Source organism: Hippopotamus amphibius, chromosome 4 (genome assembly GCF_030028045.1).
Source record: "Hippopotamus amphibius kiboko isolate mHipAmp2 chromosome 4, mHipAmp2.hap2, whole genome shotgun sequence".
NCBI lineage: Eukaryota > Metazoa > Chordata > Mammalia > Artiodactyla > Hippopotamidae > Hippopotamus > Hippopotamus amphibius.
The window spans coordinates 107,608,781-107,629,985 of record NC_080189.1 but is presented as its reverse complement, the minus strand read 5'-3'; the positions used below and the strand labels follow the sequence as shown (position 1 = coordinate 107,629,985).

The window sequence follows — 21,205 nt, the reverse complement described above, 5'->3', positions numbered from 1 at the left end:
TGTGTGTGTTTTCTTTGGTGAAGGGTCTGTTCCAGTCTTTGGCCCATTTTCTCCTTGGGTTGATTTATTATTGAGAGTTCTTTGGACACAAGTCTTTATCAGATATGCAACTTGCAAATGCATCCTTCCAGGCTTTGGCTTCTCTTTTGGTTCTCCTGACAGTATCTTTTGAAAAGCAAAAGTTTAAAATCTTGTATATTGTCCAGTTATGGATCTTATTTTTGGTGGTGTTCCTACGAAATCTTTATCTACTCCAAGGTCACAAAGTTTTTCTACTAAAAGTTGTATGGTTTTAAATTGTACATGTTTTAGGGCTGTAGCCCATTTTAAGTTAATTTTTGTGTGTGGTGTGCAGCAAAGTTCTTTTCTGGGGGGTTTTTTCGCAGTAGTTAGGCAACTGCTGCAGTACCACTTGTCAGAAAGGCTCTCCTTCCCCCACCGCACCGCCTTCCCGCCTTTGTCATGTCATTTGTCCCTGAGTATGTGGCTTTGTCTCCGGGCTGTGTCTTCTCCATCAATCTGTTTGGACAATAAACCCACACTGTTTTGATTACTGTAAATAATTCTTAATAACAGGTAGTGTTAGCCTTCCCATTTTGTTGTTTTTCAAGAGTTATTTGGCTCTTCTGGGTCCTTTCCATTTCCATGCAAATTAGAATGAGCCGATCAATTTCTATAGAATGCTGGGATTTTTATTGTGATTTTATTGACTCTAGACCAGTTGGAGAAGATTGACATCTTAGCTAAATGCTCGTGACATGGTTTATGTCTCCACTTTTCAGATCTTCTTTAATCTCTCTTGACTGTATTTTTCAGTTTTTAGCCTACTGGCTTTTCATGTCTTTTGTCCAATTTATCCTTAAGTATTTCATATTTTTTGGTGCTATTGTAAGTGGTTTTTAAAAATTCAGTCTGCCAACTGTTTGTTACTAGTAGATAGAAATGTAATTAATTTTTATAAATTTATATCATTCCCTGAAAACTTGTTAAGTTCAGTTATTAGTTTTAGAAAGTATTTTGTAGACTCCATTGGATGTTCTACATAGACTATAGTGTTATCTGTGAATAAACTCAGCTCTATTTCCTATCCAGTCTGATGCCTTTATTCCTTTATCTTGCTTGGTTGCACTGAGTAGATCCTTCATTACAAAGGTGAACAGATATGGTGAGAGCAAACATGTGACTGACCTTAGGGGGGAAAACATTGTCTCTCACTATTAAGTATAATGTTAGTTGTAGTTTTGTATATGTGACCTTTATTGGGTTGACCAGGTACCCTTCTGTTGTGGTTTGCTGAGAGTTTTAAAGAGGAATGGTTAGAGAGGAATTTTTCATACTTTTTCTTCATCTATGGCAGTGATCATGTTTTTTTCTTTTTTAGTGTGGTAAGCTGAATTACACTGACTGATTTTTTAAATGTTTAACCAGCCTTAAATTGCTGGGGTAAGCCTCACTGGATAAGGATGTAATACACTTCCAATATATTGTTGGATTAGATTGGCCATAATTTTGCTTAGAGTTTGTACACCTGTGTTCATGAGGAATATTGCTCTGTAGTTTTATTTTCAATGTTTTCCCTCCTATTAAATTTTTGAGAAGAGTTTATTTCTTCCTTAAATGAAGAATGAAGCCATCTGAGCCTAGAGTATTGATTGTGGGAAAGTTGTCAGCTACACACTGTTTTTTTATACAGGGCTACTCAGGTTTATTTCTTCTTGAGAAAGCTTTGGTTACGTATGTCTTCACTTATCTACTTTTTGTCCGTTTCATCAAAATTGTCGAAGTTGTTGCACAGAATTGCTCATAATATTCTGTTTACACTGTTAATATCTGGTAGAATCTGTAGTCACATCACATCACTCATTCCTTTTATTGGTAATTTATGTCTCCTCTCCCCTCCTCCACCAGTCAGTCTGGGTAGAGGTTTGTCAATTTTATTCATCTAAAAGAACCAGTATTTGGATCATAAGTCCGATGCTGTGGTCTCTGCCTTTAATTCAGGTGTTTAGAACATTAATGTTTACTGCGGTAGTTGATATGGTTAGATCTGAGTCTCTCACCTTGCTATTTGCTTTAGAATAGCTTTAGACCTACAGAAAAATTGAGAAGATTGAGTACAGAGAGTTCCCATCGAGCCAGCATTCCTTTTTTCCTATTAACATCTTACATTCGTATGATGCGTTTGCCACAGTTCCTGAACCAGTGTTGGTGCATGTTGCCTGGTGTCCGTTTCCTGTCCCTGGACGCCATGTTACATTTAGTGGATATGTGTTCTTAGGCGCCTCTGGACTGTCCCGGTTTCTCAGACTTGACTTTTTTTTGATGACCTTGATGGTTTTGAGGGGTACTGGTCAGTTATTTTGTATGGTACTAGAATTTGTTGGATGTTTTTCTCATCATGATGGGTTTGAGGGAAGGAATGCCACAGAGGTCAAGAGCCGTTTCCATCCCATCCTGTGCAGGGTACACGCTAGCAGCATGATGTATTGTTGTTGATGTTGACCATGACCAGCTGGCTGAGGTAGGGTTATTATTCGCTTTCTCGACTGTGAAGTCACTCTTTTTTTTTGTCACCTTTCCATGTGATGCTCTTTGGAAGGAAGTTGCTGTGCCCAGCCTTCTCTTAAGGAATGTCCCTTTCATGAGTGCAGAGAATCTATGTATTTACTTGGAACTCTGATGCATAGGGATTTGCTTCTTCTCCTTCGTTTGTTTATTTGTTCAGCCATTGGCTTGTGCCGGTGTGGACTCATGGGTGTTTATTGTATCTGTGTGTGGGAACCCGGCCCTGCTCTATTTGGTTGCTCAGGTGCTCAGCCTCTGGCCGCTCTTCTAGTTGGCTCCCCATCTGACCTACCCCATCAGTGAAGGGTTTGTTCTTATTGTTGTTGTTATTGTAGTTTTGTTCTCATTCTCTCTGCTCTGGTTCTAGAATCAGCCATTTCTCCTAGGAACCTTGGTTCCTTGTACTGGAAGATGGTGTTTTATAAGAAAGCAAGCTGCTTACTTATCCATGCAGTTAGCATGTCTATTCCTGTGTGTAAATCCAGATCTCCCTCTCCTGTCCTCATAGACGCTGTGCTGCTCTCTTTTTAGTGCATTATCTCTGATGATAACCCTGTCATCCTTAACTTTGTTCCACTGTTTAAAATCTTGCTACTTTTAAGATTTTTCTCTGGACTTCCCTGGTGGTGCAGTGGTTAAGAATCCGCCTGCCAGTGCAGGCGACACAGGTTCTATCCCTGGTCTGGGAAGATCTCACATGCCGAGAAGCAGCTAAGCCCTTGCACCACAACTACTGAGCCCACGTGCCTAGAGCCTGTGCTTCGCAATAAGGGAAGGCCACTGCAATGAGAAGCTGCACACCACGATGAAGGGTAGCCCTGGCTCGCTGTAGCTAGACAAAAGACCGCGCACAGCAGTGAAGGCTCAACAAAACAAAAAAAAAAAAAAAAGATTTTTCTCATTATTGTGGTTTTGAGTATTTTAATTATGGTGTATCTTAAAGGAAATCTTCATGTTTCTTATGGTTGGGGTTTGTTGGGCTTCTTAATCTGTGCTTTATAAATGTTTTCCTCAGATTTGGAATATCTTTGCTATTTCTTCAAATGCTTCTCCCCCACCTCGCCATTTCTTCTCCTTTATGATCTCTGGTTATAGCTGTACTAATATATTAAGCCCCTCGAAGTGATCCTCTGTCCTTTTTTCTTTTTGGCTGCATTGGGTCTTCATTGCTGCATGCAGGCTTTCTATAGTGCAGTGAGCAGGGGCTACTCTTCGCTGTGGTGCACGGGCTTCTTTGGTTATGGAGCACAGGCTCTAGGTGCGTGGGCTTCAGTAGTTGTGGCATGTGGGCTCAACAGTTGTGGCTCTAGAGCTCAGGCTCAGTGGTTGTGGCGCACAGGCTTAGTTGCTCCTCGGCATGTGGGATTCCTCCTAGACCAGAGATCGAACCCCAATCCCCTGCGTTGGCAGGTGGATTCTTAACCAGTGTGCCGCTAGGGAAGTCCTAATCCTCTGTCCTTTTTAAAAAATCTTATTTCTCTCTTTCATTTTGGAAAGTTTCTCTTATATCTTCAAGTTCACTAGTCTTCTATACTATCTAAGCAGTTGTGAATTTCACAGCCTGTATTTTTGACACCAGACATTGTAGCTTTCATCTGTACAAGTTCTGTTTGGGTCTTTTTTCTGTTTTCCATGTTTCTACCTAACCTTTGGAGCATGTGGGGTACAGCGAGGATAATCATTACGTTGTCTTTGTTAGTTAATGTTAACGTCTGTGCCAGATAGGTTTCTTTACACTCACTGTAATTTTTGGTTGGACTGGATTTGACTTTGTTGGGTGCTTAATATTTTTATATTTCTGTAAATATTTTGGTTCTTGTTCCAGGATGCTGCAAAGCTACTTGGAAACAAATTGATCCTTTCATATCTTTTTTTTTTTTTTTTTGATCCTTTCATATCTTATTTTATGATTTGTTAGGCATGAATGAAGCAGTGCTCAGTCTGGGGCTGATTATTTCCCACCTCTGAGGCCAGACACTTCTCTCTTACCAGTGTGTCTGGGGCTCCATGAGCATGAGGTCTTCCAGGCCACAGTGGAGCAGGTACTGTGGAGCAGGAAACGTGAGCTCCCTTCTTCCTTTCAAGTGGTTCTTCCCTGGCCTCAGGGAGTCCATCGCGCCTGTGCTGTGCATAGAACACGTGCCTTCCTCTGGGGTTCCCCACACCTCTGGGCATCCTCCCAGGGTGCTCTGTCCCTGTGCAGTCCCTCACCCTGGACTTAGTGAGCTGCTGGCTTCCATCTGCTTCCAGCTTCCTGAGCCCGGGCCCAAGACCATCGTGTGTCTTTATCTCTCAGGAGCCAGTGCTCTACATCTGGAAAACTTGTTTCTTTTTTTTGTTTTTTAAATAAAAAGTACTTATTTAAAACCCACCATGTGCCAGATTTACTTAGGACACATCAGCGAATATGACGGATGAAAGCCCCTGCCCCTGGTGCTTGCATCCTGTCGGGCAGAGACAGACTACTCGTAACACACGTTGTAAGTAAGTTCATGTTATGTAATGTAAGGGTGACGAACACGGTGGAAGAGACAGATCATGGTATGGAAAATGGTGGGGACGGTCACAGGTTTTCCTAGCTTTATGTAGGTGTAATTGACAAGTAAAAATTAATTATACTTAAGGTATACAGCAACATGAATGGTTGGTATTCCTCACCTCATATAGTTACCTTTTTTTTTGGTATGCTGGAAACACTGAAGATATACTCTCTTAGCAAATTTCAAGTGTACAGTACAGTATTATTATTAATTATAATCAACATTCTGTACATTAGATGCCCAGAACTTACTCATCTTTTCCCCCCTGCCCTGGGAGAACTTACTTATCTTATAACTGAAAGTTTGTACCCTTGGACCAACATCTTTCCATTTTCCCCACCTCCAGCCCTCTGGTTCTGTGTATTCAACTTTTTCAGATTCCACATATAAGTGACATTGTGTAGTTTTTTGGTGTTCTGACTGACATTTTACTTAGCATAATATTCTCCTGATTCATCTGTATTGTTGCAAATGGCAGGATTTCCTTCTTTCTTGTGGAATAACAATCCACTGTGTATATATATATATACCACATTTTTTTTATCCGTTCATCCATCAATAGACACATAGGTTGTTTCCATGTCTTGGCTGTTGTAAATAATACTCGAGTGAACATGGAGGTGCAGACATATCTTTAAGATCCTGATTTCCTTTCCTTTGTGTGTGTGCCCAGTAGTGGGATTGCTGGATCGTGTGGTAGTGCGATTTTTAATTTTGTGAGGAACCTCCACACTTTTCCATGCTTGCTGCACCAGTTTACATTCCCACCAGTCATACGCAGGGGTTCCCTTTTCTCCACATCCTTGCCAACACTTGTTATTTGTTACCTTTTTTTTTTTTTTGATAATAACAGTTCTCACAGGTGTGAGGGGACCCTCGTTGTGGTTTTTGCTTGCACAGCCCTAGTGATGAGAGATGTTGGGCATCTTCTTATGTGCTGCTTGGCTGTCTGTATGTCTTTGGAAGAACGTCTGTTTAGGTCCTTTACTCGTTTTTTAATCAGGGTTTTTGTTTTGTTTTTGCTACTGAGTTGTGTGAGTTCCTTATATATTTTGGATATTAACCCCTTATCAGGTACATGATTTGCAAATATTTTCTCCTATTCGGTAGGTTGGTTTTTTCTTTTTGTTGATGGTTTCCTTTGCTATACAAAAGCTTTTTAATGGGATGTAGTCCGACTTGTTTATTTTTGCTTTTCTTGCCTGTGCTTTTGGTGTCATATCCAAAAAAAAAATGTTGCCAAGACTGACGTCTAGGACATTTTTTCCTACATTTTTTTCTGTAGTTCTACGGTTTCAGGTCTTATGTTTAAGTCTTGAATAATTCACTTTGAGTTGGTTTTTGTATGTGATGTAAGATAAATGTTCCCTTTAATTCTTCTGCGTGTGGCCATCAGTTTTCCCAGCACTGTTTGTTGAAGAGCCTGTCCTTTCCCCCTTAAGTATTCTTGGCAGCCTTGTTGCAAATTCGTTGATCATATATATGCGGGTTTATTTCTGAGCTCTCAATTCTGTTCCATTGGTCTGTATGTCTGTTTTTATGCCAGTACCATACTTTTTTTATTACTATAGCTTTTTAAAGTAGTTTGAAATCAGGAAGTGTGATGCCTCCAGCTTTGTTCTTTTTTTTCAAGATTGCTTTTGCTGTTTGGGGCCTTCGTGATACCATACAAATTTTAGGATGGTTTGTTGTATTTATGTGGTAAATGCCATTGGAATTTTGATAGGGATTGATTGCATTGAATCTGTAGATTGCTTTGGGGATTTTTATATGGAGATTTTCACAATATTAGTTCTTGCAGTCCAAGAACATGGGGTATCTTTTCATTTGTTTGTCTTTAATTTCTTTCATTGATATCATAAGTTTTCAGCTTACAGGTCTTTCTCCTCCTTGGTTAGATTTATTGCGATTGTGAATGGGATTGTTTTCTCAATTTCTTTTCCGGGTAGTTTGTTGTTAGTGTATAGAAATACAGCTGGTGGTATGTCACAAGTCACGTAGCCATCTTCCTTCTTCTTCATCATCTTTTCTCTTTGTTCCTCTAACTGGCTGACTTCACGTGACCTGTCTTCGAGCTTGCTGATTCTTCCTTCTGCACAATTGGGTTTGCCCGTGCCCTGTGGTTTTCTCCTTTGGGTCAGATTCTACCTTGTTTACTGTTGACATGTTGGACTATTGCTTGCCTCCCACTGAGAGCAGAGACAGCCTCATTGAGGCTGAGTAAGCAGCTCCACAGCAGTGCCCGGCAGCAAGAGATGGATTTCCAGAGGAGATAGTACGTATGGGTTCAGTGTGAATCTAAACGGGTGCTCAGGAGAGGCCTTCCTGGATGAAGGAATGAAATGAGTTTGTGGATTGTGGTTTCAAGGGCCGAATCTAATTTTCAGTCTCATTAGGTGCATTGGTTTTGCTGTTTTGTTTTGTTTTTTGCTGGTGGGGGTTTTGTTAAAGCTCTTTATATAAAACAGACACGAGCTCTCTGTCCTTATTTGTCATCAGTGTTTGTGCTTTGTCTTTGCTTTTTGCTGGTCGTTGACTTTTAAAATACATGTGTCTCTTGTTAGAAAATTCTTCATGTATTGTTATGCCATGCAAATATATATAGTAGTGTGCAAAAACAACCAGTTATTTTGATTATTTCCTGTATATTTTATTTTTAGTATCTTGTGTTCTTCTAGGCTACCTGAAAATGCTTTTTGAATTGAGTCAAAGCATTAAATAAGCTTATACTTATTTTGTGATAAAAAGCACCTGCTAAACTTTGCTAATAAATCTTACTCCTCAGGTTGTTTTTTGAAGCTATGTTCTTGTTTGGGGGAAAGGGTTTTTTTGTTTTGTTTTTCTTGCCACTGATTTCCTTTTAAAATATCATTTTTCTTATATTCACTATGCGTTATGTAAATAAATTACTATGTATATCGAAAACATTACATTAGAATTGCTATTCTGAATCATGTGCTTGGTAAATTTAAGCCATTTTTCCATTGCTTCTCTGTAGGAGGACATGAATCTCAACCAGAAAGCCAGGAAGACCCCCGGGAAGTACTTAAAAAAACATTGGAATTCTGCTTGTCTAGGTAAGGATGGTAGTGTTTTTCTAGTATCTGATATCTAAGGTGGTGTGCATTACTGCTGTGTACAAATGTGGTGCTTTACACGGAAGGAGTATCTGTTAACATCTTTATCTGTAAATCCATCCATAGGAAGTCGAGATTCCCCTGCCCGTGGAATCAGGCTCTGATGGTAGGGCCACAGGTGGTCAGTCTCAGGTTGTGGTCGTGGGTCATGCTGTCAGTCACTTCACTGTTTTTCCGTCCTCTGCTGCAGAGGCATGGGAAGCCAGAGCTGGAGTCACAGCCCCACTGACAAGTGTTCCAGCCCAAACTGCAAGCACTCTGGGCACTAGCCTTTCTTGGCCTTTTCACATTTTTCTTACTTTCTCATTCTTTCAGCTGAGTTTCCTTACTTTAAGAAGTTGTGTTTCTATTTTTTAAAAGTTTCTCAAACACTTTTTAGAACAAAGATAACGTATAAATACATTGTTTTAAAGATTTACCTGCTCATTAATTTTGATTGTATAAAGTGCAGTATACTTTTACGTTTGCTCTCTCTGCCTCCCCAGATGTCTTTGACAAAATCAACCTAAGGTCATAAAGATGGCACCCTGCAGGTGGGGTTTGAACTCAGGTGTCACTCCAGAGCAGTACTGTACCAAACTCATGCCTCTTGCAGAGCTCCCTTTTAAAAAAGTTGTGAATTAAGAGAGATTGTCTTCTTTCTGCAGGGAGAACCTTGCTAGTGACATGTACCTTATATCGCAGATGGACAGTGATCAGTACGTGCCAATCACCACGGTAGCTAACCTGGACCACATCAAGAAGCTCAGCACCGACATGGACCTGATTGTCGAAGTGCTGAGATGTAAGTAGACAGCAGCGTAGGCTGCATCGTACATGGTCTTGACGGTGTTTTTCTTGCCAGTATGACACTTAGGTGCACAGCCATTTGTGCGAAGGTACTCGATGGCAAGTGAGCCTTCCTCACCTTCCAGACCTTTCCCTGTGTCTGGTGAGGCACATGTGGCACTGGGGCGTTGATGGGGCTCTGTAACCGTTCCCTCAGGCACATCATAGGTTGTAGGGGGTGGGAGTCGAAAGGGCTAGTAGGGAGAGTGAGGACAACTGTGGCGTGAATGAAAGGTAAATAGCTCTTCAGGGTAAAGGAGCACGCATTTTAATTAGCATGCCCCCTGCTAAAGGAGTTTCTTTCAAATTTCAACTTCCTGCTGAAGTTTTGGTGATATATTATTGCATCATTCCTTAAAAGCATATGGTGAATGGAGTTGTTTCTGCGACATTTGGCAACACCAGAGGGAAGTTTAAACATTACATCAGAGACCCACAGGGACTCGAGGAGAGTGGATATTTAAAGTGTGATCTGCCCTAGTGTGCTTCAAAGATGGAGGCTTCTACAGCTTAACCATTTTGTCATTTGGTGTTTTTTTTTTGTTTTTTTTTTTTTTTTTATTTATTTTATTGGCTGTGTTGGGTCTTTTTTGCTGTGCACGGGCTTTCTTTTTAGTTGCGGTGAGTGGGGGCTACTCTTCGTTGTGGTGCACGGGCTCCTCATTGCCGTGGCGTCTCTTGTTGTGGAGCACGGGCCCTAGGCACATGGGCTTCAGTAGTTGCAGCACATGGGCTCAGTAGTTGTGGCTCACGGGCTCTAAAGCACAGGCTCAATAGTTGTGGCGCACGGGCTTAGTTGCTCCGCGGCATTTGGGATCTTCCTAGAGCAGGGATCAAACCCGTGTCCCCTGCATTGGCAGGTGGATTCTTAACTACTGTGCCACCTAGGAAGCCCTGTCATTTGGTTTTGAAAACCACTTCACTGAGGTAGACTTGACGTATCGTGACCTGCGTGTGTTCAAAGTGCACAGTGCGCCGTGACCTGCTTGGGTTGGGTGGATTTGGACCTACGTGTGCATTGGTGACACCTTCACCGCAGTCAGGATTGTGACACCACTGCCTGGAGTCTAAAGCTGCCGTCTCTCCTCTCTCTCTGGGGAGGGGCTCCACCAGGGATCTGTTTCATGTTAAATATGTGATACATGGGATTTCTTTTTAAAAGGGATGGGTTTTAATTATTGGTAAAAATGCCCTTTTTATGATAGGGCCGCAAGTACCAGGCACTGGTTCCTAGTCTCCCAGCGGTGCCCTTCATGAAGCTTGCAGTGTGACGTGTGCCAGAGTTAAAGCCTCGTTTCCCTTATCACCACCGTGACTTTCTGTCACTGACACTTCTGCAGAGTGTTTACGTGTCTCCCGGCTTAGCTGTGCTTCTGACAGTCAGTGGGAAGTTTTTCTTGTGTGCATTGGACTTAACAGTAGTAGAAAAAAGATAAATATCTTACTTTAGAACTTAGTTGGATCTTCTATTCACATCTAAAGGCCCTCTATTTTCTGTTCCTATGTAAACGTCATAAGGCTTTTTAATTATTAAAGCAGCTAATGAAGAAACTCACAAATGTAATCCATGAAGTGTGAATTCTGAAAATATTACCACCTTTTCCCAAGATTATGTTATGCTTTCCAGGGTTGCTTTATTTTTGGGGGTTCATCGAGAACAGAAACCTGTTTTGTGTATCAGTTGGGTTTGGTTCCATCTGACCTTCTTATAAAGGCTAGTAGCTTTCTTAACTCAAAAACACTTTGCTCTGTTAACAGTCTTTGGTTATTATTAAGAATCCCAGATTTAGTTACTCCTTATAAATTTGGCTGCCCCACTAGGGTAATTTCTCAGGTGATACCTGTGGTCACTCGTTCAGGCTGCAGGCATGTTCAGTTGCCCTGTGTAGTTGCTTAACAGAGCCGTTTCTGCCCAGGACAGCCCTGTCACCTTCTTACTGCTGCCCCACTCTCTTCTCCAGGACCGTCTTCAAGGGAGGTTCTTGAATTGTAATGTTATCTTCTATCCATTTGTATTCAGCTCTTATTCTCTAATCATCTTTCACTCAACTTTCAGACAGAAATATACGTACATATGTAAAACTGTGTAATCAGAGTATAGGTAGCATATTATTATACTAGTTGTAGCTCTGAAGAGGGTGACCAGGGATCTCTTCTAAGTTTAAATCTTATCACCCTTCCCAAAATGCCTAACATAGGGTCAGGTACACAGAGGACATCTGATAACATTTTGTTTTACTATGAAGACTCTCTATTGGTAGTGTTGTCTCTATAGATTAGTATGCATTTTCTAGAAATTTTATATAAATAGAATTAATTGTGAAGCTTTTTTTATGGTCTGGTTTCTGTCACTCGGCGTGATTGTCTTATTGTTGAGTACAGGTCAGAAGATGATTGCCTTGTGTTGCCCAGTCGGCTCCACTGAACAGATACAGCACAGGTGCTTCATGCCCCTCAGCTGGCAGGCGCTTCGCTTGCTGCCAGGGTTTGCCTGTTCCACATCAAGTTGCCGTGAACATTGGTGTGAGTCTCTTTGGGGACGATGCCGCCACTTCCCTTGGGTCAGTTGCTGCAAGTAGAAGGCCTGACCTGGATGTTAGGCATACGTGCACTTGTGAAACTGCTGCCTGTTTCCCAGGTGGCGCCCAGGTACAACAGGGCATCCCCTACAGGGACATGCACACCTCAGCTCCGTGCCCCCACCTGCCTGGAGTAACAGGGGGGCTGTTTTCCATTTTCTAGCATGTGGGTGGTGGGGTTTTTTTTTTAAGGATTTATTTATTCTTTTTCATCTCTTTATTGGAATATAATTGTTTTACACTGTTGTTTTATTTTTGGCTGCATTGGGTCTTTGTTGCTATTATGCACGGGCTTTCTCTAGTTGTGATGAGCGGGGACTACTCTTCATTGCGGTGCACGGGCTTCTCATTGTGGTGGCTTCTCTTGTTGTGGAGCACGGGCTCTAGGTGCCCGGGCTTCAGTAGTTGTGGTGCACGGGCTTAGTTGCTCTGTGGCCCAGGGATCAAACCTATGTCCCCTGCATTGGCAGGCAGATTCTTAACCACTGCACCACCAGGGAGGCCCTATTTAGAAAAATCTTTAAAAAATTTTCTCTTAGCAATGTTTTGCAGTTTTCATATTGTGGGTCTTTCATATCTTACCAGATTTGTAAGTGTTTCATATTTGGGTGTAAATATTTTTATTTCAGTTTCTAGCTGTTTGGTGCTAGTATGTAGAAATACTAGTTTTTTTTCCTTTTTTTCTTTTTTCTTTTTTTTTAAGAACTTTTGTTGAGATAGTTAAAATACAATAAACTGCATATATTTGGAGTGTACAATTTGGTATCCCAGTCTCCCAATTCATTCCCCCCCAACCCTCCCCACTTTCCCCACTTGGTGTCCATATGTTCTCTATATCTGTCTCTTTCTGCCTTGCAAACCGATTGATCTGTACCATTTTTCTATATTCCGCATATATGTATTAATATATGATATTTGTTTTTCTCTTTGTGACTCACTTCACTCTGTATGACAGTCTCTTAAGTCCATCCATGTCTCTACAAATGTCCCAGTTTCATTGTTTTTTACAGCTGAGTAATATTCCATTGTATATATGTACCACATCTTTTATATCCATTCATCTGTTGATGGACATTTAGGTTGCTTCCATGTCCTGGCTGTGGTAAATAGTGCTGCAGTGAACATTGGGGTGCATGTGTCTTTTTGAATTATGGTGTTCTCTGGGTATATGCCCAGCAGTGGGATTGCTGGGTCATATGGTAACTCTGTTTTTAGTTTTGCAAGGAACCTCCATACTGTTCTCCATAGTGGCTGTATCAATTTACATTCCCACCAACAGTGCAAGAGCATTCCCTTATCTCCACACCCTCTCCAGCATTTACTATTTGTAGATTTTCTGATGATGCCCATTCTAACCAGTGTGAGGTGATACCTCCTTGTAGTTTTGATTTGCATTTCTCTAATAATTAGTGATGTTGAGCAGCTTTTCATGTGCCTCTTGCCCATCCGTATGTCTTCTTTGGAGAAATGTCTATTTAGGTCTTCTGCCCGTTTTTGGATTGGGTTATTTGTTTTTTTGATATTGAGCTGGATAAATTGTTGATATATTTTGGAGATTAATCCTTTGTTGATTCGTTTGCAAATATTTTCTCCCATTCTGAGGGTTGTCTTTTCATCTTGCTTATAGTTTCCTTTGCTGTGCGGAAGCTTTGAATTTTCATTAGGTCCCATGTATTTATTTTTGTTTTTATTTCCATTAGTCTAGGAGGTGGATCAAAAAAGATCTTGCTGTGATTTACGTCAAAGAGTGTCCTTCCTATGTTTTCCTCTAGGAGTTTTATAGTGTCTGGCCTTACATGTAGGTCCTTAATCCATGTGGAGTTTATTATTGTGTATGGTGTTAAAGAGTGTTCTAATTTCATTCTTTTACATGTATGTAACTGACCAATTTTCCCAGCACCACTTATTGAAGAGGCTGCCTTTTCTCCATTGTGTATCCTTGGCTCCTTTATCATAGATTAGTTGACCGTAGTTTATCTCTGGACTTTCTATCCTGTTCCATTGATCTATATTTCTGTTTTTGTGCCAGTACCATACTGTCTTGATCACTGTAGCCTTGTAGTGTAGCCTGAAGTCAGGAAGCCTGATTCCACCAACTCCGTCTTTCCTTCTCAAGATTGCTTTGGCTATTTGGGGTCTTTTGCGTTTCCATACAAATCGTAAAATTTCTTGTTCTAGTTCTGTGAAAAATGCCATTGGTAATTTGATGGGGATTGCATTGAATCTGTAAATTGCTTTTGGTAATATAGTCATTTTCACAATGTTGATGCTTCCAATCCAGGAACATGGTATGTCCCTCCATCTGTTTGTGTCTTCTTTGATTTCTTTCATGAGTGTCTTATAGTTTTCTGAGTACAGGTCTTTTACCTCCTTGGTTAGATTTATTCCTAGGTATTTTATTCTTTTTGTTGCAATGGTGAATGGGATTGTTTCCTTAATTTCTCTTTCTGATCTTTCATTGTTAATGTATAGAAATGCAAGAGATTTCTGAGTGTTAATTTTGTATCCTGCAGCTTTACCAAATTCATTGATTAGCTCAAATAGTTTTCTGGAGGCAGTTTAGGATTTTCTAGGTATAATATCATGTCATCTGCAAACAGTGACAGTTTTACTTCTTCTTTTCTAATTTGGATTCCTTTTATTTCCTTTTCTTCTCTGATTGCTGTGGCAAGGACTTCCAAAACTGTGTTGAATAGTAGTGGAGAGAGTGGACATCCTTGTCTTGTTCCTGATCTTAGAGGGAATGCTTCCAGTTTTTCACCATTGAGAATGATGTTTGCTGTGGGTTTGTCATATGTGGCCTTTATTATGTTGAGGTAGATTCCCTCTATGCCCACCTTCTGGAGAGCTTTTATCATAAATGCGTGTTGAATTTTGTCAAAAGCTTTTTCTGCATCTCTTGAGATGATCATGTGGTTTTTATCCTTCAATATGTTAATATGGTGTATCACATTGATTGACTTGCGTATATTGAAGAATCCTTGCATTCCAGGGATTAAACCCCACTTGATCATGGTGTATGATCCTTTTAATGTGTTGTTGGATTCTTTTGGCTAGTGGTTTTTTGAGGATTTTTGCATCTAAATTCATCAGTGATATTGGTCTGTAATTTTCTTTTTTTGTAGTATCTTTGTCTGGTTTTGGTATCAGGGTGATGGTGGCCTCATAGAATAAGTTTGGGAGTGTTCCTTCCTCTGCAATTTTTTGGGAGAGTTTGAGAAGGATGGGTGCTAGCTATTCTCTACATGTTTGATAAAATTCACCTGTGAATCCATCTGGTCCTGGACTTTTGTTTGTTGGGAGATTTTTAATCACAGTTTCAATTTCATTACTTGTGATTGGTCTGTTCATATTTTCTCTGTCTTCCTGATCAGTCTTGGAAGGTTATACCTTTTTAAGAATCTGTCCATTTCCTTCAGGTTGTCCATTTTATTGGCATATAGTTGCTTGTAGTAGTCTCTTATGGTACTTTGTATTTCTGCCGTGTCTGTTGTAACTTCTGTTTCCTTTCTAATGTTATTGATTTGAATCCTCTCCCTCTTTTTCTTGATGAGTCTTGCTAGAGGTTTATCGATTTTATTTATCTTCTCAAAGAACCAGCTTTTAGTTTTATTGATTTTTGCTATTGTTTTCTTTGTCTCCATTTCATTTATTTCTGCTCTGATCTTTATGATTTCTGTCTACTCACTTTGGGTTTTGTTTGCTCTTCTTTCTCTAGTTTCTTTAGGTGTGAGTTTAGATTATTTGGGATTTTTCTTGGTTCTTGAGGTAGGATTGTATTGCTATAAACTTCCCTCTTAGAACTGCCTTTGCTGCATCCCATAGGTTTTGGATCATTGTGTTTTCATTGTCATTTGTCTCTAGGTATTTTTTTATTTCGTCTTTGATTTCTTTAGTGATCTCTTGGTTATTTAGTAGCGTATTGTTTAGCCTCCATGTGTTTGTGTTTTTTACAGTTTTTTTCCTGTAATTGATTTCTAATCTCATAGCGTTGTGGTTGGAAAAGATGCTTGATAACGATTTCAATTTTCTTGAATTTACCAAAGCTTGATTTATGACCCAAAATGTGATCTATCCTGGAGAATGTTCCATGTGCACTTGAGAAGAACGTGTCATCTCCTGTTTTTGGATGTAATGTCCTATAGACATCTATTAAATCAAGCTGATTTGTTGTGTGTCATAAAGTTTGTGTTTCCTTATTAATTTTCTGTGTGGATGATCTGTCCATTGGTGTAAGTGGGGTGTTAAAGTCCCCCACTATTATTGTGTTCCTGTTGATTTTGTTTCACAGTTGTTAGCATTTGCCTTATGTATTGAGGTGCTCCTGTATTGGATGCATATATACTTATAATTTTTATCTCTTCTTGGATTGATCGCTTGATCCTAATGTAGTGTCCTTTCTTGTCTCTTGTAACATTTTTTATTTTAAAGTCTGTTTTATCTGATATGAGTATCACTAGTCCAGCTTTCTTTTAATTTCCATTTGCATGGAATATCTTTTTGCATCCCCTCACTTTCAGTCTGTATGTGTCCCTAGGTCTGAAGTGAGTCTCTTGTAGACAGCATATATATGGGTCTTATTTTTGTATCCATTCAACCAGTCTGTGTCTTTTGGTTGGTGCATTTAGTCCATTTACATAGAAATACAATTTATTTTTTAATATTGATCTCGTATACTTAAACCTTGTGAAACTCACAATTCTAGTTTTTTTATGGAAATTGTACCAGATTTTCTACATAGAACTCAGCCTGTCTGCAAATGAAAAGGTTACACCTAGTTTGGGTGCATGTAATTTCTATTTCTTGTGTTACTGCCCTGGCTTGAGCCTCCAGTGCTGTGTTGAATAGAAGTGGGGAAAGCCAGCATCCTTGTCTTGTCCCATCTTCTGGTAAGAAAGATGCTAGATGTTGGTTTTCTCGTAGGTGAGAAGGTTTCCCTTCTACTCCTAGTTAGTTGAGAATTTTTGTCGGGAATGAATGTTGGATTTTGTCAAATGCATCTGCATCTATGTGATGGTTGTAATTTTTCTTTGTTTTTTAGTCCATTAATATGTGAATTATGTTGTTTATTCCTTTTGGTAAACCAACCTTGCATTACTGAGAAAAATTCATTTGTTATTTATTATATATTCACATTTTATATATTATTAGATTCAATTTGGCAAAATTTGATAAGAATTTTTATTGTTCATAAGGAATATTGGTCTACAGTTTTCCTGTTTTATAATGTCTTTGTTTAGTTTGAGTATCAAAGAACTGCTGGCTTCACGGGTTGAACTGAAAAGCACTTTCTTAAGTGTTTCATAGAATTGGTGTTATTTTTTTTTTTTCTTGACGTTGGCTAGTATTCTCCAGAAACCATGTGGGCCTCGAGTGTTCTTTTCTCTCATAGATCCTACTTCCCACAAATGAGCTTTGGCACTAAGGAGTGTTTCCATCTCTGACGTTGGTAGTGTATGTCTTAGCGGTGGTGCACAACTCTGAGCCCTGGTGGTGATCCTGGCATTCTGTGACCTGAGTCTGCACGTGATAGAATTTCATAGAGTGACACCAGCACACAAAACCTAACATACAGGAGGTCAGGTACAGGCTGGTGAAACCTCAGTTGAGCCTGTCTCCGTGCTGGCAGTGTAGACCCTTGTTTCGATGGTGGACTGTCATCGTGTAAGAGCCATTATTAGGGAAGGCTGAGTGAAGGGTGCTTGGCAACTTCTGTGAGTTCAAAATTAAGTCTTAAGGAGACAGGAAAGTGTCTTGTTCTAGGGACTCATAGAAAGGAGAAAGCCACTAGCTCTGCATTGTGATTGACTTGGAGTTGTTTGAGCTGTGGAGAACCTGTGTCATAATATTACCTCTGTTGCAGCTCCTACAGGGCTCCCGAGAGCCCCTAAATGTAACATGCAAGATTGGTCTAAAACCTTCTGATAGCTTTTGTTAAGCTCTCAAGACTTTTGATAGTTTCCCCATTGTATACGGCTTTCTTTAACACATCTGGTGATGTAGTCTAACACATCCTGCTGGAATATCTACGTTAGGTCATGATGGAGTGCAAATGGTTGATTTGTTTTAATATTTGTGTACCATCCATTTCTCTTCTCTTTACAGCTTTACCTTTAGTCCAAGTGGATGAGAAGGGAGAAAAAGTAAGGCCAAATCAGAATCGTTGCATAGTAATATTACGTGAAATACCTGAATCCACCCCAGTAGAAGTAAGTCATTTCTCCTCTGAAGGAAACTTGGACTTTCTTGGGTGGGTTTTTTGTTTGTTTCTGTGGTTTTTGGAAGATATATTTTAAAGCAAAACCATGTACAGTAACACCTTTTTCCCAAGATTTATACACTCTCATAGTTACAGTGTGATTCATTTGTAAGAGTGGTTCTCAAACTTTTTGGTCTCAGGACTCCGTTACACGTTTTGTGCTAAAAAAAAATAGTGAGTTTATGATAACTTAAGTATTTAGAAATTAGAAAGAGAAACGGTTTAAATAGCTATTCATTTTAAAATAAGAATAGTAAACCAACAAGTTGAGACAGAGAACATATTTTTGTGTTAAATCACTTTTAAAAACACGTTTTCACGATGAGAGGGATGCATTGAACACCAGTGTGACCTGTGCTTGACATGAGCTGACATGCCAGTATTGGAGCATTTCTAGGTCGATTTGGCTGGTTGGTTTTTTTATTGTAAGTCATATTTTTGTATTTCTTTGTGTGCCGGGCAAGTTGTGAATGGATGTCAGACATTTTGGATTTTACTTTATTGGGTATGGAGTGTTTTTTACTCCTTCCTGAACATATTCTTGAGCTCTGTTTTGAGGCTCAGTTCAGTGACTTGGAATAGGTGGAAGCAGACCAGCCTCCCCCAGGGCCGTGCTCCCTGAGAGTGCTGCCCTGTGTACTGAGTTAGGGTCATTTTCCCCTCTGGCTTGGGGGCACCCCCGATCCCAAGAGCTCCGGGGGCAACCTCTTATCGCTTCAGGTTGCTGTTTTCCTGAATTCTGCCACTTTGGGCTGGGCCTGTGCCAACCCTCCTGCACCACGGCCTGGAAGCCCCAGACGTGAGTCGGGCACCGTCGGACCCATCTGTCCCTGTCTCTCTCAGGGATTGCTGTCCCGCACGGCCTGAAGTCCACTGTCTGAAAACCATTTTTTTGTCTTTTGTTTGTAATTATTTCATGTGGGAGGGTAAATGTGGTCCATCTGGGCTGGAAGCGAAAGTCCAGCTAAGTTTTAGATTTCTTAAATTACCTTTCTCCCCCTCCAAATTGTATAGTTATTAGCCTACTGGTAAAATAAAATATTTTCCCATCAATGTAATTACTGGTCTCTTAGGGGTCAGGAAGCTGTGAGTGGGTTGTGAATTTATTTCTTGTGGCAGTGGGAGCTGATTCTGGAAGCCACGCTGAACTCCTCAGCCACCTTGAGAGAGAGCCCTGGACCTCAGTGTGCCGGGGTTGTCTTCTAAGCATCTGTCCTTAGAGTGGGCCCCATGTTTCGTGGTGAGGACAGATGGTGGCACGGTTGGGGATTAATCTCTAACCCCTCTGTTTCCTGTAGGAAGTAGAAGCACTATTTAAAGGAGATAACTTACCACGATTTATAAACTGTGAATTTGCCTATAATGATAATTGGTTTATTACATTTGAAACAGAAGCAGATGCACAACAGGTAAGCTCTTCCTCCTCCCACTCCCTGCCTCGTTCCCCTCCAAAGGACAGAGTTTACCAGTACTTAGCAGTCAGTACATAGTGGGACTGAAGGTGGGCATGGAGATTACAGTCGCGTGTGGTGTTGAGTGTGAACATAAAGTGCAGGGAAATCAGGTTGGAGAAACCTAAATAGGTGTGTATGTGGACAGTTGTGTAGCAGTGTGAAAAGCATAGGCGTTAATTTTCTTAGGACATGTAAGATGGGCAGCCTAGGAAAACTGGTTCTGTTCTTATCTCTGTACAGGGAAAGGTGTTAGATTTTTTTTAAGGACTTTTTTTTGGTGGGGAGGAGTGCGTTACATCTTGGTTGCTGCCCACAGGCTTTCTCTAGTTGTGGAAAGTGGGGGCTTCTCTTGTTGTGGTGCACGGGCTTCAGTAGTTGCAGCACACAGGCTCAGTAGTTGTGGCGCATGGGCTTAGTTGCTCCGTGGCATGTGGGATCTTCCTGGAGCAGGAGTCAAACCCGTGTCCCTGCATTGGCAGGTGGATTCTTAACCACGGTGCCACCAGGGAAGTCTGAGAGAAAGGTTTTAATATTTGGAAGAGTGTTTGGGAAATTTGAGCCTAACTCTACGTTTCCCTGGGCAACCTTATGTTAATGAGGTGCTTGAAAAGGCATTGAGAATCTCTGTGAGAGGCACGGAGTTCAGACAGCCCCTAGCCCTTGAAGGAAGCGTTGTATTCAGGGGAAACGCTGGCCTGCGTAAATGAACGGCAGTACAGTATGAGACGCTCTACATGGGGAGTGGGTTCAGAAGAGAGAAACAGGAATCTGAAAGATGGGTCTTAATTGGATGGAGGGGAAGGAAGGACTAGGAGGAGCAAGGTGATGGGAGGTGAGAAAAGGCACATTTGTGGAGCAGGTGCAAGCCCCTCACCTGAGCGGGCAATGTGGCCTGAGGCTGAGTCGGATGGTTCAGAGCTTTCAGGGTTACATAGGAGGATTTGGAAAAGAATAAGGAGCTTCATAAATAATGACTTTTGGATATCGCGATCCTAATGCTTTCCTTTCCTAAACTGCGTAAGTCCTAAGTTCATGTGGGGGTCAGGACCTCAGTATCCATTGTTTTCCCAGGTAAGGATTCCTAGCCTGTGATCTGTGGGATGCTTTTATGGTTTCTATTAATACTTACAAAATTGTACACAAATTCTGTTCATGAGAATTTTTTCCTTTTCTTTCTTTTTTATTGATGTATAGAGTCGGTTTACAATATTAGATTAATGAGAATTTTGGGTTGGGGCTCCATAGCTCTTACCAGGATCTTTTAAGGAATCTGTGACACAAAAAAGGTTAGGAATCACTGTTCTAGGTCCCATCCACCATTTTTTAACTATATAATTGCTTATTTGAGGTACTGAATTAAGTGCGGGTTCATCTTACCTATAAGATTAACACAAGGGTGTTATGCATGCTTTTGTCCTCAGGCTTACAAATACCTTCGAGAAGAAGTCAAAACGTTTCAAGGAAAACCAATTAAGGTGAGCAAGACCATTGGTGATACATTATCTGCAAATCAGTGTCCTTACGTATTCTGACAGAAAACATGTTTTCAAACAGGCACGGATAAAAGCAAAGGCGATAGCTATAAACACATTTTTGCCAAAGAACGGCTTTAGACCTCTGGACATGAGCCTCTACTCGCAGCAGCGCTACACGGCATCATTTTACTTACCTCCAGTCTACAGCCCCCAGCAGCAGTTTCCTCTGTACAGCCTGCTTGCCCCCCAGACCTGGTCCGCGACACACAGCTATCTCGATCCGCCTCTGGTGAGTCCTGGCCTCCCTGGAGCTTCTGTAGCAGGCAGCTCTGTCGGGGACATGGGGGGGCTTTAGGGGAGACCAGTAC

The 21,205-nt window shown here is 40.8% G+C and overlaps 1 protein-coding gene across 7 annotated transcripts in view; it reads left to right on the top strand.

Annotated features, from left to right (window-relative positions):
- Positions 1–21,205, top strand: part of LARP4B (La ribonucleoprotein 4B) — an 83,911-nt gene that overhangs the window by 47,448 nt on the left and 15,258 nt on the right. For all 7 annotated transcript variants that reach the window (XR_009053077.1, XM_057730472.1, XM_057730470.1 and 4 more), the window contains 6 exons: positions 8,104–8,182; positions 8,890–9,026; positions 17,755–17,858; positions 19,207–19,317; positions 20,784–20,837; positions 20,917–21,126. Coding sequence is in view for 6 of the 7 variants with exons in the window: in XM_057730472.1 (XP_057586455.1) it covers positions 8,104–8,182; positions 8,890–9,026; positions 17,755–17,858; positions 19,207–19,317; positions 20,784–20,837; positions 20,917–21,126 (695 nt within the window). In the remaining variant the exon portion in view is untranslated. The remainder of the gene's footprint in view (positions 1–8,103; positions 8,183–8,889; positions 9,027–17,754; positions 17,859–19,206; positions 19,318–20,783; positions 20,838–20,916; positions 21,127–21,205) is intronic.